We start from the raw sequence: 19,584 nt of genomic DNA, 5'->3' as shown, positions 1-19,584 counted from the left end.
ACTCTCTTTTTCTCTTTTTCATCAAAATTCTATTTAATATTAATTAGCAGCTGTATCACCAATTATCATCAATACGAACGGATGTTACACATAGCTACTAGTCCAAAAGTTTGTACTTTTTGTATTTAGTAATGTTAGCTTGTTGAATCAATTTTTTCCGGAGGGTCTCAACAAGGTTGTGAAGAACCAAGCTTTTCTTTTGTGCATTTGTCTCATGAACGACTAGCTCATAAAGTCTTTAAATTTTTATCTAAAATGGCCTAAAATGTTTTAAAATCCACAACAGAAAAAAACTTAGCTGATATAAAATTTGGAGTTGTACCATCTTGCAATTACGAAGCGGACAAGTCATAGGCAAAACAGAATTTGAAATGTTAGCGATGCTAGCAAAGTTCCGTTCTCTAAACGATAAACGCTGAGGCAGTTAGATTTGTTTTTCAAGGTCGTATCTAACCCATACAAATGGCTGCCAACATCGTGGTTCGCACTCCAGTCACTGTTACTAAATTTCACGATTTCACAGTGGAAGACATTAAAGGCAATATAATTAAATTAGAAAAGTACGCAGGAAAAGTTCTGGTAATTATCAATGTGGCGTCGTTAGGGAATGATGCCAGTAAAGTGTTTCAACAAATGAACGATTTCCAAGACAAATTTGGAAAACGAATCGCGGTACTCGGCTTTCCGTGCAACCAGTTCCACCATTCCGTAAGTTTCTAAATATTTTGTAGATTTTCACCAAGGATTTTTTTAAATATTTTTATGGCCAATTCTGCTCATTACTTGCACTGCTCCTAAACGGTGAATGAAACTACTTCAGCTGATAGAGTAAATCTTGCACGATTTCAGAGAGATCTAGTCACCTTTGCTTTCAAAACTCTTTTGCTTGAGGGAAGCTAACATTCTTTACGCTTTCAGCTATGCTGGTATAGTTAATATTTGCACTTGTCTTTTGCTAATATAGCGACTTACGGCACTTGCAATCACTACTAAGTGGGTTCTGGTTACAAGTTGTCTTATACTGAATGAGTATTAGCTCTCATGCACAACTATAGTTGTTCCAAGCAAGATGACTGGTGAATGAGTATGGCTCTTTATTACGCTAGCTAAAACTGCACAGAGATGAGTTAATGTTCAAATAATCCACAAATGTTCATATATAGTTTCGTCGCTTGTAGACAGTATCTTGTGCTCTTTGTGCTTCAGTCTCACTAGTGTATCTTCCTTCGTTACTTATTCTTACCCATCCTCTTCCACAATGGCTTACATATCCTTATATACAGTGTTCCATTGGCTTTCCATGAAAGCTGGCTTGCATATTACTACGCTAATCCCAGGATAGCTTGATGCATATGGCTATTAGAAATAGCTGAGTTTAGCATATTCATAACACTGGTATAGTTTTCAAGATTAATTTTAGTTTCAAGTGGTTACTGACTAATGTGTGCAAGCAACGTGTGTAATTCATTCTCTTTATTAAATATTAGCAATTTGATACAAAATGATTATGGTTACTGAATTTTACAGGAAAAATGTGATGGAGAAGAATTGCAAATGGTTCTACGGCATGTACGACCCGGTAATGAATTTTGCCCAGTGTTTGAGTTGTTTAAGAGGGTAAGTGAAATCCAATTGGCCTGTTCAGATTGAAAATAGGCCTACTGTAGTGGATCTCTGCTCAGTTATGCATTAGGCTTGCATTTAAATATTGAGTTATTTTGAAGGTGTTTATTTTAGCCATGTTTTGTGGATTATATTCGCCAAAAATACATTTTACCTTACATGGGGCTACTATGTGCCCGAATTTTTCATTGAACCCACGGTAGCTGATGATCAGAATGACTTAGTGTGCTAGTCACTATGAACTTGCGGTGATCGGGTTTGTTATTTATTATGATTTCAGCACAAGTGTCACTAGTAAACTGGAGGTTTCTGTTCCATAGAGTTTTTTTTTACGCTAGCCTAGTCAGGCTAATTAAAATATTCTATGACGCTTTCAATGGCTCCACTATTGAACAGCTTCCGTAGAGTATGAGTGACATAATTAGTAGGCATAATTATTATTTCGCTATTCATTATGTTTATTCATTATGTCGTATACAAATTCCATAACGACTCTACCTGACAACATTTTATGTAATATCAAAGACCTCCATGCTATCAGTGAAAACAGCTTCAGTCTTGCTTATTATTTGTGAGATTGCAACAAGCATGATGGAGACACTAGATTTTTATGATACTAAACCATCAGTTTATTGCAGCAAAAGTCAACAAGCTAACGAAACGTTCAATAACATATATGAAAGTAAAGCCATATAACTATATGATTTCTATTTAACTATTTGTGCTCTTGGCAACTCATCAAAGCTTCTTAATTAATTTGTTACACTTCCATACTTGACCTTGTATGCTTAATATTTACGAGATTTTGGATATATACAGTTTCTAGAAAAGCACAGGAGATAAATGTGTCTTTCGCCAACTTCGACTCTATTTTCATAAATATTGTTCAGAATATTGTTTTCCTAAAATAATGTTTTTGATTTGGTGAACTATTGTATTGTAGAACTATTCTACTAATCTACTTCAGGAGTCGACCCACAGCAATAAGTACGCTTTGCTAAAATGAACATTTTACATGATTTATCCTGACGCTTTTGTCGGCGATTTGTTTCATGTATTTGGCTCTTTACGATATCCAAACATTGTGCCCACCTTGAATCAGTCTACGCGTAGGTGCATTTTTACGGGTCATATTGTTTGTAGACAAAAGAAACTTGCATTACCAAAGGCTCTTTGTTCCATGTAGTATTCCAAATATTTAAGGTAATGCGATCACAGACCATGTTAGCTTTATAGCTGTAGGTTACATGACAACCAAGTGACATAAGTTTGGTTGTTCATAGAATATATTACTTTCTTTTCAGTCAGACATTCTTATTGTGCCATATTTTACTGTAATTTCTGGTTTTGAACAGTAACAGCTGGCTTGAATTGCATTAGGGGTTGGAATTGATGATAATGAATAATCAATTGATTCATAGTGAAGATTTCGCTATATATAAAGCCAATTAATTCTTTTGTTGTTACTGATTTATAACGGTTCTGATATTTTTGTCAATGCATACTGCCTGGTTGTTTAGCAGTTTCTTCGGAGGGAGTAAAAGTATAGGTTTCAATTTTTTGCTAATTGTGTCTTTCACTCTTTTAATCACACCCAGAGTAACTAGGTTTTCTAAAGATTGTATGATAAAGTTGAATTGATCTATTCACACTAACAGTAGCAACAAAAGCTGTTTTGAAATTGAGTTGCTGACACCTCTGTGCTAATAGTCATAGTTTTGTATTACCTTTGGAAATGAGATTCTATCGTATTTGTGATATATGGCATTGCTTGTACAACGGTATAATTAATACACGACTCAGCAAATAAACGACGTAATTATATTCCTCAAACAACAATAAAATGCCTGCTCAATTATACTTACATTTTAGGTAGAGGTCAATGGTGCAAATGCTCATCCAGTCTTCCAATACCTAAGGGAGAGTCTACCGTTGCCGGGAGATAATATCCATTCCTTTGTAGACTCTTCTGCCGACATATCTTGGGTGCCCGTCTGTAGAAACGATATCGCTGATAACTTTGAAAAGTTTATTGTTGCCCCTAATGGAAAACCATATCGCAGGTACAGCTCCAAGATACAGGTTGTTAACCTGTATAATGATGTACAAGTACTGCTTGATAAGTTCAAGGACCACCCATCAATGTCAGCATAATGATTGTAAAACATTGAGGTCAAGCTGAAAATGATTCTTTTATCAAATTTTGATTTATCTTCACCACATAATACCATTTATTTAGCTGTTTGATTTTATCAATTTGCCACAAGTATACTCTTGCCATGAACTTATTTTTTCTACCTCTCCGTTTCACATCCACCTTTGAACTACCTGAAAGATGCTTTGCTAAATATGTCGATATTTTTGCATAAAGGTTCTAAAGCTGATCCTGTTAACATTACGATCATTTTATTAGCTCAAGCCGTTTTGTTTTGGTGTTTTTGCCGTCGGATTTAAATTACTTTCCATTACTTTATATTGCTCAATTTTTCTGCTCTGACCATATTTCCAATAATCGTTATTGCCCTTACATTTCCTTGTATGTAGGTCACCCTTATTTGTTTTAATATACCAAATATATGCACGAACTTGAGTTCTTCATTACTATGGAATCCGAGGCTTTTTCACTGATTATTGTATAGACATTTACTATTGACCAAACAATGCAATCATTTGGCTGAAAAAATTGTATTTTTTGTTGTACATCTGATGAGCTAGGTGAAATCCACAATAGCGTGCTCAACTGGCTATTTACTTGTAAATGCCTGCCATGTTTGGGCTTTCATTCGCCTTCCACTACCTCTGAATCTTTGTTTATTTCTGTGTGACCATTCCTTTAGTTTCGAACATACCAGTATACCAACATACCAGTATTACTTCAGGTGCAATTTATTACTTCCTTAGTTACCGGCTATTTCTTCAAAGTTACCTATCAATTGTTGATTTTTTTCACGTAAAGAGGTGTCTTTCAAAGCTTGTCAATGGCAAAATGGGAAACAAAGAGTATGAGGATGACATTGAATGTCGCATCCGGGCACAACCTTAGCACATAACACCAATTAGTAAGTGGAGCAGCGATGCCACTCATCGCAAGCTCAAATATTTACTTTCAACTAATTTTTGAAAAATGATGTTTCAGCAATTGCAAAAATACATTTTTATTGGTTAAAGTATTTTAATATGACATTTATACACTTAATCTTATATGTCGCTATATCCTGTTAGGTTCGCCTTTTTCCTTTGTAACACCCAATTTGAAAGTGCACATGGGATCCCATGGTGATACCAGAAAAGGGGGAAATACAATGCCAGAAACACATATTTACAGAAGTACATAAAGCGAGTGTTTTTAAACCGGAACTTACCCCAGAGACTGTGTGTAGTTTTACACTATTCATTCAGCCACCATAACAGGGACTAGTTAATTTGAAGCAACTTCTTGATTGCAGTCTTTGCTGCTATCACCAAGCTTGAAATTGAATATTCTTACTCAGCAATCTCACATAAATCATCACATTATTCTAAATAACTTCAGGAGTTTTCACCTCTATTACTACGCCATGAAGAAACTCAACAAGTGAAAGACTTACTTTACCAATTCATGTAGCACTGCTATGCCCCGACTCGGTGCGAATCAAAATCATGATATATTGAACTTTAGGTATTACTTGATAAGATCAAGGACTATCCAGTAATGTCAGCATAATGATTGTAAAACACTGATTGATCGCGTGCTGAAAATGATTCTTACATCAAATTTGGATTTATCTTCACAACACCATTTGTTTATCTGCTCGATTTTATCAATTTGCCACAAGTGTACTCTTGCCACGAACTCATTTTTTTTCTACCACTCTGTTTCATGACCACCTTTGAACTTCCAGAAAGATTCTCGACAATCGTTACTTGACAGATGCTGCAAGAATGACGTGTGGCATCACATACAGTAGGTGCAATATATGTCAGCATATAGGCAGCATATACAGTAGGTGCAATATATGTCAGTATATAGGCAGCACATACAGTAGGTGCAATGTATGTCAGCATATAGGCAGCATATATGCTTTTATAAGTATGGTTATTCTAAAAGCATTGTTTTATGGCATTGATGAAGGTGCATGTAGATACCAACCCATAAACATCTGCAAATGATTACCTATTTTATGTTTGCACAAAGAAACAATTCAATAATTCAGCTCTGCCTACCATTACTACTAACGAATGCTCAGATGTCAAACACCGTTTCTATGGTTACCAATTTGCAATTAATAACAAGATCACTTCGACATGAAGTGAATTAATGCTTAAAAGTTTCAGCAGCTGCCTGGGCAGTCGTTGATAACAGATTTATTAAAACAAATTATTTGAAATAAATTATTCAAACTCAATGTTTAAGCACAGTTTTAAAAATAGAGGCATCAATTGCACAACATCCTGAGGATAAGCGTCACATATAATAAGTATCACAAGCGAACAACATATGCAACATTTAAAAATATTGAGTGCGTTTTTTAAATATCACAGAAAACACAAATCCACATGAGAAAGGTTGTCAAAAATCAACCAATCACCGGTGAGAATGAATGACATCTTAACTAGATGCTGATTTCTCTTCTAAGCCTTCCTCTTTCTTTGAACCGGTTGAAGAAGGTTCTGGAACTGATGTAGGAGAGCTAGCTTGAGGCTCAGCAGTTTCAGCAGCCTGAGATTTGTTAGAGTTATCTACACATAAAAAGTGGTTGAATTGTAAGTTGACAACAATTTTTACACGACCACCAATTCATTCGTAACAAGAAATTCAAAGGCAGATACAGTCCCCCTTCCTAAGTTGAACAAATATTTGACTGTAAACTCAAAAGTACTTTCTGTATTAGAAAGTCTGTGGTAATGGATGAGATTGCCAACTTGTTTTGTTTCAATACAAAAGTGTGAGTTGTCTGATTTTGTTGAAAGACACATGATCACACCCCATTCATCTCTCGTTCAATTTCTGTGGTAGAATAAATGCCATCCTTTTTTAAAAAGGCCTTCCAACTTAGTCGTTGGCCAAATCTGTGCCTTCAGCTGCTTAAAAAGGTGGGGGTAAACATTGTGTATAATAGATGTCCAGCCATGCAAACAAGCATTCAGACTTGACAATGCATAAGTTCAGAGAAAGAGCTGGAGATAGAGATGCGCTGCATAGCTTACTCGTACTTAGACCAAGTGAAGGCTTAACTAATTTGGCTCATACATTTTCACTTTCTTATATTTTTAAAATTACATTTATTGCAAGCTTCTTCAATTTCTGAAATACAAATACGTAACCTCATTCAACAATATACAGTGAAACTCGGATAAATCGTCCTCGGATATATCGAACACATGGTTAACTCGAATGGATTTGCTTGGTCCGTTCCCACGCAATGATAAATGGTTTTAGATAACGCGACCGAAACTCTGTTAACTCGAACAGTTTTTTTCCAAATGGCTACCGAGACGGTTGTTACTATCGCTTTAGAATATCACTTTATTCCAAGCCATAGAGATAAACATCGACTTTTAGTAGTTCTTAGGCCTCGTTATTACCAACATCGGCAAATATTTTCATTAATGGCTTGTGCAGTTTTGTAATAACTGACTTACTGCAAAATTGATCTTGGTTAAAACGCTCGATGGAAAAATACGTATGTATTTTTTCTGAGAGTTTTAACCGCGATCAAGTTTTGCCAATTTTAATCTGAGAACGTCCTGGCAGTCACATCACCTAAAGCAACAAACAAATCTCAAGTGATAGAAAAATATCTATACTTTCTGATTAAAAATATTTAAACCTTCACACGAGAGACCCTTTAGCTTGCAACAAGCAATCTATGCTTTTGATTGATATATAGTTTGTATATGTACATGTATCTACTGATAAATACGTGCACTTATGACTGTCCTGATAACTTGAACGCTCTAATAACTCGAACACTTTTGCTCGGTCCCTTGAAGTTTGAGTTATCCGTGTTTCACTGTATTGCAAGTAGAAAATTATTCACAAGTATGTAGTAAAAATGTTAATGAAAACACCGGAATGCATGCTCAGTGAATGCGACTGATACAACTTCAGCACACTGCCCTTTGTTCAACTTCCGTGCTTTAAAACAGCCTTACCATGAACATGAGGCGCTAAAAATAAATCATTTTATGAAAATAAATCAATTTTCATAAAATTTCCAACATGCAATCTTTGAAAGTTGCATGTTGGAAATTACTTTGAGTGTAGATTAAAATACTTGTTTAAATCTTATGTTGTATGTCAGAAATTTGTATGTCCAGTCAATGATAAATAGAGGAATGGCTGTACTTTTATGAGAATTACCTTCTAAATTTCCTGCAGTACCGGAGCTCTTCTTCCACCGCTGCGCAACCAATGAGGATTTAAGCAGAGAGCAGATCTCTGTATGTACAGTTAGCTGAAACGCTGACCTCTGACAGTCGTCCTTGAGAAGAGGGTTACTGCCATGCCTGAGCAGGTACTCTACACATTCGACATGCCGGTACAGCACTGCCTGTCAAGGAAATGTGCTACACACTATAATGACAAGCATAAATGGCACCATAAATACACATACTAAATTTCTACAACAATAATCAATCAGCTAATATATCCGATAAGTAGTTACGCTGATTTAACCAGCTTCAATTGGAATATCTTGCAGTTTGATATGATATAGTTATAATATAAGTAAACCATCAAATATTATAATAAACTCTAGTACAATTATAGTATAACACGATATACCACGGTATAATGTTATACAATACAATAAAGCCATAATTGCCAGTTCTGCTTGGAATATTAGTGATTGTATGAGGGCATCATCTAATTGATGCAGGGAAGTAAACAATTAAATAATATTAAAATACAATGCTCTATTCTTGCAGTAGAGCTTTTACTGTTCAAATTTTTATAATTGGTGAAACAAAAAGCACTATCCAAATAGATAGGACAACTCCGAACAATGAGTAAGCGCGAATAGAACCAACCATGTGTAGCGGTGTCCGCTTGCTGTAATCCCAGACATTTAATTTTCCTCCTGCTACCCAGAATGCCTTGAGAAGCTCGATATCTCCTCGAGAAGCAGCTCTGTGATAAAATACAAATGAAAAGCAGAGTTAATTACAGAAAATTTAAGAAGTAATCAACACTATTTCTCTCTAGCTTTGGTAAAGGACAAACTGTATGTTTATCAACTCACTGGTTGAGTTCTATTGCCAATGTCTCAGGATGGACGTTAAGATGAGCACCCGACCTCCTTAGAAGTTCTATGACATCAAGTCTCCGCGTCATAATAGCCTCGAACAACGGAGATCGGTTAAAGCTACCATGTAAGGAAAGGTATGAAACCCTTTAGCAAGAAAGACTGGGTGACAAACTGCAACTTGCACCAATGTGGTAATGCTAGTTGACTTTATGACATACAAATACATGTACAGTAATTCATTATGCATACTTGTCTTTTTTGTGTACACTTGTGCCTTGCTTGAGCAGATACTGTATGGTAGCATAGCTTCCTTCCCTGACAGCCACATGTAATACATTTCGTCCATCGTAATCTGTTGACAGCACATTTCCTGGCTAGAAAGAAAACTCGTCAGTTGACACCGTAATTACGCTCTAATTGTACAATAAACATGGGTATTTAAAACACCTTCAGGAAACGTCAAAAGAAAACAAACACTCACGTATTTTTGACATATCTTCTCGAGGGCTGCAAGGTCGTCATGTTTGATTGTCAGACACATGAGAGGCAAGATCATGGTGTTTCTTAATTCTGAGAGATTCTACAAATGTTGAATACAGACTTTACTAGAGCTTGTAAAGAATAACTACAGATTTATACAGATGCTATTAGGGTTACATAGAAACTTGGAGAGGTTTAAACTACATTAAGACTACATCAAGGTGAATAAAGCCACCTAAAGATTAAACAGCAAATGGACACAGAGTTGAAGTGCTTCTACAAGGGGTGGATAGAGCTATGTAAAGAGTCTGCAAAAGGTGGATACAAGCTTCCATTCTACTATGGGTGGATATAGATATGGATAGAAGTTTTACAAGGTTTGGAAAAACACTTGCATAAATTCTATAAATAGCAGCTACAAACAAAGGATTGCATGAAGGGTGGATGTAAACATAGAGCAATTAAGATAAGCGTTGATAAAGATACATGGAGAATCTAAAAGGGATTAATACAAGCCTAGAAAGATTATACAATGCGAATAAACACTATTGAATACAAAAAAGATGAATATAAACACATGCCAAAAATAATAATTTATTCCAAGAGTGACAATAACAGCAGGATAATATCTTATTAAAGAAAATTATATTGGTGTTATCTTTTTAAAGGTTGCTGTGCAAAGGAACTGTATATATGTGATCTACTAGAATGCAATATTTATTAATGTAACCGCATGATTATTCAAAAACATATTGATTCATTTTAATAAAAAAGTACGCATACTATTTAAAAAAAGAAAAAAACTGCCAAACACAAATTCCACAAAACACAGCTACAAAATCAGCTGGCATTTAGGGATAATATATCTAAAATCTATTCAACCATATGGGTTACGAATCTAGAGTTAGTTTATTCTTATGGATGACAAATACAGAGCCATCACATCCCAATGTACAGCGAATACAGAACAATCTCATCCCTACCCTAGGACACATGTATTCGCCTCATCTAACTGTCGCGTTTTCGCAAAGTCATCCTCTCGCGAAAATTTCATGAGCGAAACTAAACTATCATAACGAACGAAAACGCGAAATTAAATAGCTTTGTTCATTGATAGTCCAAGAAATAAATGGTAGCAAGCAATCAAATTGAATTATCGATCAATTATCAAGCAAATACAGACGATCTCATCCCTATGCACAGCAAATACAGAACCATCACATCCCTATGTATAGCAAATACAGAACCATCTCATCCCTATGTATAGCAAATACAGAACCATCCCATCCCTATGAATAATACAGTAAGTACAGAGCCAACTCATCCCTATGGATAATAAATAGAAAGCCAGCTCATCGTTATGAATAATAAATACAGAGCCAAGTCATCCCTATGAATAATAAATACAGAGCCAGCTCATCCCTATGAAAAATAAATACAGAGTCAGCTCATCCTTATGGATAATAAATACAGAGCCAGCTCATCACTATGAATAATAAATACAGAGCCAGTTCATCCCTATGAATAATAAATACATAGCCAGTTCATCCCTATGAATAATAAATACATAGCCAGTTCATCCCTATGGATAACAAATACAGAGCCAGCGCATCCCTATGAACCATAAGTACAGAGCCAGTTCATCCCTATGAATAATACAGTGAAACCTCCGTTTTCGAACGACTCGCAGTTCGAACAAATCGGAGTCCGAGCAAAAAATTCAAGAAATTCTTGCTTCGTAGTTCGAACAAAAATTGGAGTTTGAATGCCGGTACGACGCGTGAGTGCGTACATGAGGGTGGGATGCTGAGCGGCGTACGGGGGTAGATCGCTCTCTCCGTGACCAACTGTTGTTGTACTGTCAGAGATTAAACAAATGTGTAGCAAATGGGCCGAGTTACAGAATTTTGTCGAACTCCACCACCCCGATAAAGCTGCAGCCACCAGAGTCATCAATGACTTTAACGACACTATCATGAACCACTTCCGAAAAGTGCTAAAAAGAAGGCAGAAGCAAGTGTCATTGGATAGATATTTCAAGAGAAAAGAACACCCTGTAGCCGAGTAAAAAATCCTATTCATAATTCTTTTCTTTATCTTTTTTTGTTATTTTTACACGTTCATGTTGGCGTAATCTTTCGTATGGAAGATTACGACAACGCAAACGTAAGATTAGCCTGGGTTACATTTATGTTTATGTTATTTGTGTCTTTGCCATTTTTCTTAACATTTTCTGAGATATACATTGCTTTTTATGTGTTGGTCAGCATTTTAATGTGCAATTTCATGCATAAAATAATGTATAAAATACTAAAAAGGTAAACATTCAGGGTGTTGGAACGGATTAAAACTTATATATATACACTATATATTAATTCTAATGGGAAAACCTGTTTCGGATCTCGAACAACTCGGTTTTCGACCAACCTTCTGGAACGGATTGTGTTCGAGAACCGAGGTTGCACTGTAAATACATAGCCAGTTCATCCTATGGATAATAAATACAGAGCCAGCTCATCCCTATGGATAATAAATACAGAGCCAGCTCATCCCTATGAATAATAAATACCAAATTAACTTACCTCAACAGCCTTTCCAACCATGGTCAAGTCGAGTCCAAGAATAGAGAGCGCATCGGAAAGGAGCCTTTGTTTGGGGAGATTATCTGTTGTCGTCAGCTCTCCAATCACATTGTTGCTTATAAACTGCGTGAGAGAAACAATCTTTCATAAAGCAATTATATTGTTCAGAGGGTCATACGATGAGTTGAACAATCTATGCATCCTTAGCACTGCATTGACCAGTTAGCCATTTGATATGAGCTGTTCTATGGTAATAACAACAATAACTAACAAGCAAACCTGTGTAGACAGACAGCAGCCAAGAACTGTAAAGTAATAGTACAGATAATAGGCAACGATGTCGACAGCAAACCATCTGCAAAGTGGGTGCCTCAGATTTATACTAAAATTTCAAACTCTCTTTTAGATACAGCTGTGACACTTTACAATTACATGTATGGTATATTAAAATATCTCAGTTTTTTAAATTGTGCTATCTAAGTATTGACAGTTTATAATCTTTATTCATGAAATTAAAACATTCGTTGAGGGGTTTGCAAAAGATTATTTTTAAGTATAGCTAACTTTTAAGGGTTATTGCAATCCACAAAATGAAATTGGTGGTTAATTGAACTAGCCGATTGATGTTATTTTCTAACCTCCCAAATACTAATTCGGAATGCATAAATATGACATAAACTTTTTTTCAGTAATTGTGTAATCTGCTTCAAACTTGTTGTGAATGTGCAGAAGATTGATATCACGAGGAGGCAGGCTAATTGCCAGACTCTCAACTACTGACTGAACCCTTATAACAGTCCTTGGTAAGTATTGCTAGTTATAATCTTATTTCTACTGTGACATTTTATAACTCACTCATTTTGTTCCTTATAAAATGCCTGCTATGATGTATGGTAAGGGTGAAAGTACTGGTCAACATCAACTAATTCTCTTCATATTACATCAGTTACATCAGTAATTCATGTCTACGTTTTGCCAAAAAATTACCTCTTTACACCACAGACGTAAGGAGGTAATTTTTCTAACAAGGAGGCTGAATAAGGAGGGTAAATAAGGAGGGTAAATAAGGAGGCTAACAACAATCGTCAGGCTTGCCTCACGAGTCTTGTTAGCCTTGAAACTGTTTTTTTTTTCGTTTTATTAACCTCATAATTATGGGTGAAGAATGAAATATAATGATACTGTTATATGATAATGTTATAAATACAGGCTATTTTAAAATGTTGCCAGTTAACCTTTCAGGCAAGTACAATGAGAAAGACATCACCTGTTTTTTCTGGGCGAGAGACCAGGGCTTCGTGATGGCATAGGAGAGCTTAGCTAGGGCTGCTTCTGAGGTCATGTCATAACCCGGTATAACACCAGCATCAGTGAGTGCCTGCAAGGAAAATACTACACCGTAGAGATTGGTGAAACTACCCCATAGCGGTTCATAGAGGCATACGAGATTTCAATATATATAAGTTTATGAAGCATTACCACAGATATTTATACAACTGCACCATAGACATCTATGGAACTGTGCCAATAAAGTTAATGAAACTGCATAATGAAAATCAAATAGTGTGTTAATATGAGTTCTATCTGTAGGTATATATATTTTTTACATTCTTAGATATATGTATGTTACATCTAACCATATCACTAGTTCACCAGCGCTGCTCTAGCTTTGTCTGTACCTGCTGTACACCTGTACTTACACTACGCACATTCCTATTGTACTCTACAAATGTACTTACTCTACACCTATACTTACTCTATGCACATGTTTACTCTACACACGTTCCTACTGCACTCTCCACATGCACTTACACTACACATGTATTCTACACACGTACATACTTACTCTAAACATGCACTTACTCTACCTACGCACGTACTGACTTTGCACACATACTCACTCTACACACACTTTTATTCTACACATGTACATACTCAATACACACTCTACACAAGTACTTACTCTACAGTCTACACACATACTGGCTCCACATACATATTCTACACAAGTATTTACTCTAAACACGTACCTACTCTACACATGTACTTAAACTACACAAGCACTTACTCTCCAACTATCATATTGAAGAACAAAAAATTCTAACCTTGATACCAGCATATGTGAGGCTAACCGCTCCTCTTCTACACTGCGTAGTGTTCACAATGATTACACCTCGGTCACACGCCTCCTTCAACACTCCAACTAACTCTATATTCTCATCAGGGAAGTTGCCTGCTCCATAGCACTGCATGACAATGCCTACAACCATTAAGTCTCTGCATGACAATGCCTACAACCCATAATTCCCTGCATTACAAATTACAATGCCCACAACCCATAAGTCTCTGCATGACAATGCCCACAACCCATAAGTCTTTGCATGACAATGCATACAACCAAGAAGTCCCTAAATGGCAACACCTGCAACTGATAAGTTCCTTCATGAAAATACCTACAAACCAGTCTGCTGCATAGCAGTTTCACAAGCAATATTCAAAACTCACTCAATATCATGCATTTTTGCTCAAAGAATAAGAACAAGGCACATAGGTACACGAAGGATAGCCAATTAGAATAGAGATACACGGGTATATCTCTATGGTAGACGTATATCTCCATGGTGGTAGATATACACAGCTCTATCCTAGCTGTGTATCTCTACCAGCCAGAATAGAGGTACGCAGGCTGTAATTACAATCAGCTATCTACAGCCTTTTGTGAAGAAACATCCCTAGACATCCGCTTAAGTTTCTTTGCTATCCCAACTAGTTGTACAGCTCATCAACACAATTACATTATTAGTGTATATATCAAAAGGATGTTCTGCAATCTTTCCTCCTAACATGTGGGAATAACTCTCTAAGCTCTAACTCGACCAGCTATGATATTTGGGAGTCTTCATTAAAAACGCGCAAGGAAGATGATGCTAGTTATCTGATTTATTTCAGATAATGAAAATATCTTCATCCAACTTATTTCTAAATATAACATGGCTTCAGACAGCATATTTTTAAAACAAAATACTGATACAGTGATGTCATATAAGCTTATAATAATAATAATTCCCATCATCGTTCCTTTCTGCTGTTACCTATGGTAACTTTATGGGTTATATGCAACCTTGACATTTGGTTTTAACTTCAATTGCTAAGCTGTAGTCTTTGCTAAAAACCCAATATGTACATTTCCTTGAGATGCTACAGAAAACAGATTCTGCTGCTGACACCAGTGTTGTAGCTTGACACAAGCCTAATAGTCTGACTACCAATTTCAGGAAGTGAACAAGAAGGTTTTGTTTAGGTAGGAAACTGCTGTGCTTTTTAACTGTCAAAAGCATTCCCATAAATTTCAAAAGGATTACCATAAAATGTTATCAAACCACCTGCCATTACCTTCAATAGGGTCTTGAAGGAAAGCCCTCACTACGGTGGCAGACAAGTTAGGGAAGACTCTGAGGACAGCCACATTGCCTGACAGCAGGGTGTGCACAGTAAAGGGCCTGGCATTCGACTCTCTCTGGACAAGATCCCAGTAGACTAAAACAATTGTCACCCAAGATCAAGGTCATAAAACTCCTACATGTACATGTATATATATATCACTAGTAAAACTGCACATTGATGAAAATATTCTACAATTATGTATCTGTAATACGTTATGCATCTGCATATGTTAATATCTGATATTAACAGTAAACATACCAGATTAACATTTGTGATTGCTTTAAGTATCATGCGTATTGAATAGAATATGATTAAATATGACGATACGATGGCTAGTGATGAGACGTTCCAGAGTTAGCAGAAAGTGATGAGGCAAGACAACATGAACTGATAGCAATCTCTCATTATGAAAGTGAGCTGACCACATCGAAGTCAGAAGTGTAATTTGTCACGAGACATGACAATTTTTACCAATAACTAATAGTGAATTAAATACAACAAGTTAAGGAAGGAACATTGCTGAACAGTCAGGCCATCTGTGATTTGGTGTCCTGTAGAGATATTGAAATGAAGTATTTAGCTCAGCAAATGGTTCCTAAGAACATGTAAGTAATAATTTAGTTAATGGTTGCAAATACATGTACATACATTTAACGAATAGCTGTATACCTCGAATCACTGTATATTACGAGCTATACGGAACAAAACAAAAAAATTTCTTCACTTTCATTTCTAAGTTAATGCAGTTAGTTTCCTGAAATGATTTCGCACTTTGAACTTGCTCAAACCAATATTTCAACAACTGTTTGAGAATTCAGTATTTTGGCTCTCTCTAATGGTTAGTGAACATAGTTTGGAATCAACTTATGAAATCGCCATACCAGAGGAATGAGCAGACTCGACGAAATAGATTACAAAAGTTTAGCTGTAAATACTCAGAATAACAGGTGTATGAAAATGAACGAATTAAATAGATTATATATTAAATACAGTACGTTATATCTATATATATAATATTGATATTACATAGTGTATATAATATATAGTATATATACTATATACACTATATAATTGTACATACAATGAACTATTATATGTATTATTATATAGTATATAATATAGTAGGCACTATATTATAAGTATATTAAAGACATTATTCTTGATATTTTATGATGATTTGCTGAGCAAGCGATTACCAAAGCTAGGACTGCACTAAACCAATTGTTGAAATGGCCGTTAGCTTTATTCATGCATTTTAACTTAAGTAGATCATGTAACTACAGACAGATGGATTTTCCAAGTATAGCAAGTTAATACAGGCTTATGAAAATACATTCGCTTGGTAATAACAGCCAATTTATTAAACTGAACTTTATGCAAGCGTAAATTGTATGGCCAGGCAACCCAACAGTAGATTCCTTTGAGATATTTTACAGGGAGCATCATTAATTCTGGTAAAATGTGTCATCAAGAGGTAAAGATTAAAAGCTGATGTTGGGAAACGATACTAATTGTAGTGGATTAGTAATGTTATTTACATGCTGATAGCTGTCAAGAATATTCGACTATTCATAAGCTGTGAAGCTCTTGATAGTGTGTATGGTGCGGTCTTACATTTAGCTGATGTCTAGCAGGAGCACACGACCTGTTCCAATAAATGAATTAAATCGGACAATTTTGGTTAGCTTCTAGCATAAACCAATTAATACATACAAACACGCCAGCATATGAATGTTTAACAAAGTGTCCTCAGTGTTGACCTGAAGCTAGACAAGCAAACTTTAAAATGATCACAGGACTGGCAAACCAACATGGCTGAAATAACATGGACAGAAAAACTGATGTTTAACCAAAGGATCTTTTAATCTCACCTGTTACTTGTACCTCCAATCTGCCAAGTGGAGGAAAATTTGGTGAATCAAATGCATCCAAAGTGTCTGCAGAAACTTTTCGAGCTCGATTTCCTCTCAGAAGAAGGTTGTTAAAATATATGCACACCTGTTCAACAACAGCTCTATCAAGGCTGCATCATGACTGGAGTAAGGTTGTATACATGCGTACCTATCTATGCTACGCAATTTTATCTCTACTACAGCTTAAACAATGCTATATATTCAGGTCGGTTTGTAACACAACACAATAGCATGTTTAAAGGCTTTCATTCTAACAAAACAGGTTTAAAGGACAACAGAATAATGCGATTTTTCACCAGCCACATAATAGGCAATTCAATTTGAACACACCAGTATAGAACATAGCTTTGCGATTTCCAAAAATCACCAGACAATTCAATATTGCAAACAGACGATTCGCAATATATCGCGATATTATTATTAAGTAAACTGTTTGTAAATCTTTGTTAATATTTTCTGTACATTTTAAATCAAAAAGAAAGTGTTTTGGGTTCATGATAATTAGAAATATTTATTTCATGAATGTCGATTAGCGTGGAAGGCCATTGAATGAGCTTATTATAAAACACCAGTGTGTTGTAGTTTCAGTATCGCTCATTCTAAAAAATGTCAAGTATGAGATAAATCACCATTACACAATTATATCGTTGTTACGATTGTCGATATCTCTTTAAATGGTAGCGACTTTCAACTCATCTACCTTTAAACCAGACAATCACCACCAAACAATTAAACAGCCGTATCGCAAAGCTCTAGTATAAAAATCAACCCCAACATTGCATGTCTGTGTCATATACATGTACATGTATGTACAAACTATCCCTCCAAAACCAAATATGATGTCTCTTAAGTAGAGGCTTTGAGTGTTTTTAAGATCATTGCTGTGCATACAGTGTCTCTGTGATCTTGGCTGGACATGTCTGAGTTCAGTGGCAAGGGAATTCCAACAACTGGCAACACCCAGTGGCAGAGAGCGATTTAAGCTGGGATTATATACCACTGATACTAGCAGTATAAACTATCAAACTATGAGCACCAAAAAAGAGTTTAATTCCTCGTATCAATTTATACCATATTATACTTCATAAAAAGGTAGGTCTGTGTTTAAATGGGCAACAGTGCAATGTTTTGAGAGCTTACGAATGCCTTATAATTATGAAATGATTAACTATAGAGCCACAGAGTAAATGTCACTGAATGTTCTCAGTATTACGAGTTTGAGTGAGAACTCAATATGGACCCTTCCATGTAGGATACTGACACTGCTAGCTATTCATGCTAAGTTTCCATTTGGTGACTGTAAATTTAGCTTGCCACTTAGCGAGCTACATACTATTATTACCAGATGCTGTCTAATCATCTAGCAAAATAACATAAAAAATCACATTTTGATGTTTATATCCATCTATCTCCTCGATACCTTTACTATTACTAAAATATGCTGTGCCATATAGTTTGATATAAGTGTAAGTTCTAGAGACATCAACATTCAGAAAATTTATTTTTTACATGTTTATATCAATATACTTTACCATGTACCTTTACTATTACTACAATTCGCTTTGCCACATACTTACACAAAAGTGTAAGTTTTAGAGTAAGCAACATTTTTTGATAGCCATGTAAATGTGTTAGCTTGTTGAAAAGTGACATGGATTGAACTGACTATAAAACAGACAAGCCACACTACGAGTATGCTGAACAGATCAACCAAATCTAATTGGGAGCTATAAACTATTCTTTAGTTTATGTTTGAGGCTGCTGGCAGAGGTCCAGTGGCACTAGTTTCAAAGTGAATTGTCCGAGGGGATATCTATTTAATAAATACATCATAACCACAATCGGAATGTGACCTGTTGCATGGCAACAGCAAGCCTTCAAATGACGTACCTCTGGAATATTAAAACTAGCTGCCATTATAAGAGCTCCCATCAAATTTTCTCTTCCATCACTTCTAGTTTCGAATATTGGAATCTGTGCACCTGTAAGATAAGAAGCACTTGCTACTCATTTCTATAAACCTTATAGAAAGAGATGCCGAAGAGGTCGACATTCATATGCCTATGCTAGTTCTAGAAACACATTCACAGTTGGGTTAGTAGAGATATGGCTCTAGAAAAGGTTGGCGCATATAGACATGGGAGTAATACACAGACCACCCAACAAGTATTCTGCGGTGCATGGACAACCCAGGCAGTCCTCGGAGATACACAAACTAGCCAGCAAGTCCTAAATGGTACACAGACCACCCAAAAAGTCTTCAGCGATACACGGACCACCCAGCAATTCCTTGTGTGACATCCCCGTGTTCCG

At 35.9% G+C, this 19,584-nt stretch overlaps 2 protein-coding genes across 2 annotated transcripts in view; one reads left to right on the top strand and one right to left on the bottom strand.

Moving 5' to 3' along the window:
• Positions 1 to 455: 455 nt before the first annotated feature.
• On the top strand, positions 456 to 4,146 carry LOC137399503 (glutathione peroxidase 2-like). The gene is made up of 3 exons (XM_068085645.1): positions 456 to 708; positions 1,528 to 1,617; positions 3,496 to 4,146. Exons 1-3 carry the CDS (start codon positions 463 to 465, stop codon positions 3,775 to 3,777), a joined length of 618 nt encoding a protein of 205 aa, XP_067941746.1. The 5' UTR covers positions 456 to 462; the 3' UTR covers positions 3,778 to 4,146.
• A 1,803-nt stretch (positions 4,147 to 5,949) lies between these two features.
• The window catches only part of LOC137399548 (L-asparaginase-like), a 31,537-nt gene continuing 17,902 nt past the window's right edge, over positions 5,950 to 19,584 (bottom strand). Inside the window, exons 6-17 of the mRNA XM_068085712.1 lie at positions 19,162 to 19,253; positions 17,230 to 17,356; positions 15,308 to 15,451; positions 14,020 to 14,174; positions 13,182 to 13,292; positions 11,915 to 12,037; positions 9,334 to 9,432; positions 9,102 to 9,226; positions 8,847 to 8,969; positions 8,635 to 8,734; positions 7,967 to 8,156; positions 5,950 to 6,342 (exon numbers count right to left, since the gene is read on the bottom strand). Of these exons, the coding sequence (XP_067941813.1) occupies positions 6,212 to 6,342; positions 7,967 to 8,156; positions 8,635 to 8,734; positions 8,847 to 8,969; positions 9,102 to 9,226; positions 9,334 to 9,432; positions 11,915 to 12,037; positions 13,182 to 13,292; positions 14,020 to 14,174; positions 15,308 to 15,451; positions 17,230 to 17,356; positions 19,162 to 19,253 (1,520 nt within the window). The 3' untranslated portion in view covers positions 5,950 to 6,211. The remainder of the gene's footprint in view (positions 6,343 to 7,966; positions 8,157 to 8,634; positions 8,735 to 8,846; positions 8,970 to 9,101; positions 9,227 to 9,333; positions 9,433 to 11,914; positions 12,038 to 13,181; positions 13,293 to 14,019; positions 14,175 to 15,307; positions 15,452 to 17,229; positions 17,357 to 19,161; positions 19,254 to 19,584) is intronic.

Source organism: Watersipora subatra, chromosome 7 (genome assembly GCF_963576615.1).
Source record: "Watersipora subatra chromosome 7, tzWatSuba1.1, whole genome shotgun sequence".
NCBI classification, from domain to species: Eukaryota; Metazoa; Bryozoa; class Gymnolaemata; order Cheilostomatida; family Watersiporidae; genus Watersipora; species Watersipora subatra.
The sequence above is the reverse complement of the archived record's forward strand: the minus strand, read 5'-3'. Positions and strand labels throughout refer to the sequence as shown.

Excerpts from the sequence above, each read along its gene's own strand:
- LOC137399503 (XM_068085645.1), top strand. The coding sequence starts at position 463 with ATGGCTGCCAACATCGTGGTTCGCACTCCAGTCACTGTTACTAAATTT. Across the intron at positions 709-1,527 it reads GCAACCAGTTCCACCATTCC|GAAAAATGTGATGGAGAAGA; the intron begins GTAAGTTTCTAA and ends TGAATTTTACAG. Across the intron at positions 1,618-3,495 it reads TGTTTGAGTTGTTTAAGAGG|GTAGAGGTCAATGGTGCAAA; the intron begins GTAAGTGAAATC and ends CTTACATTTTAG.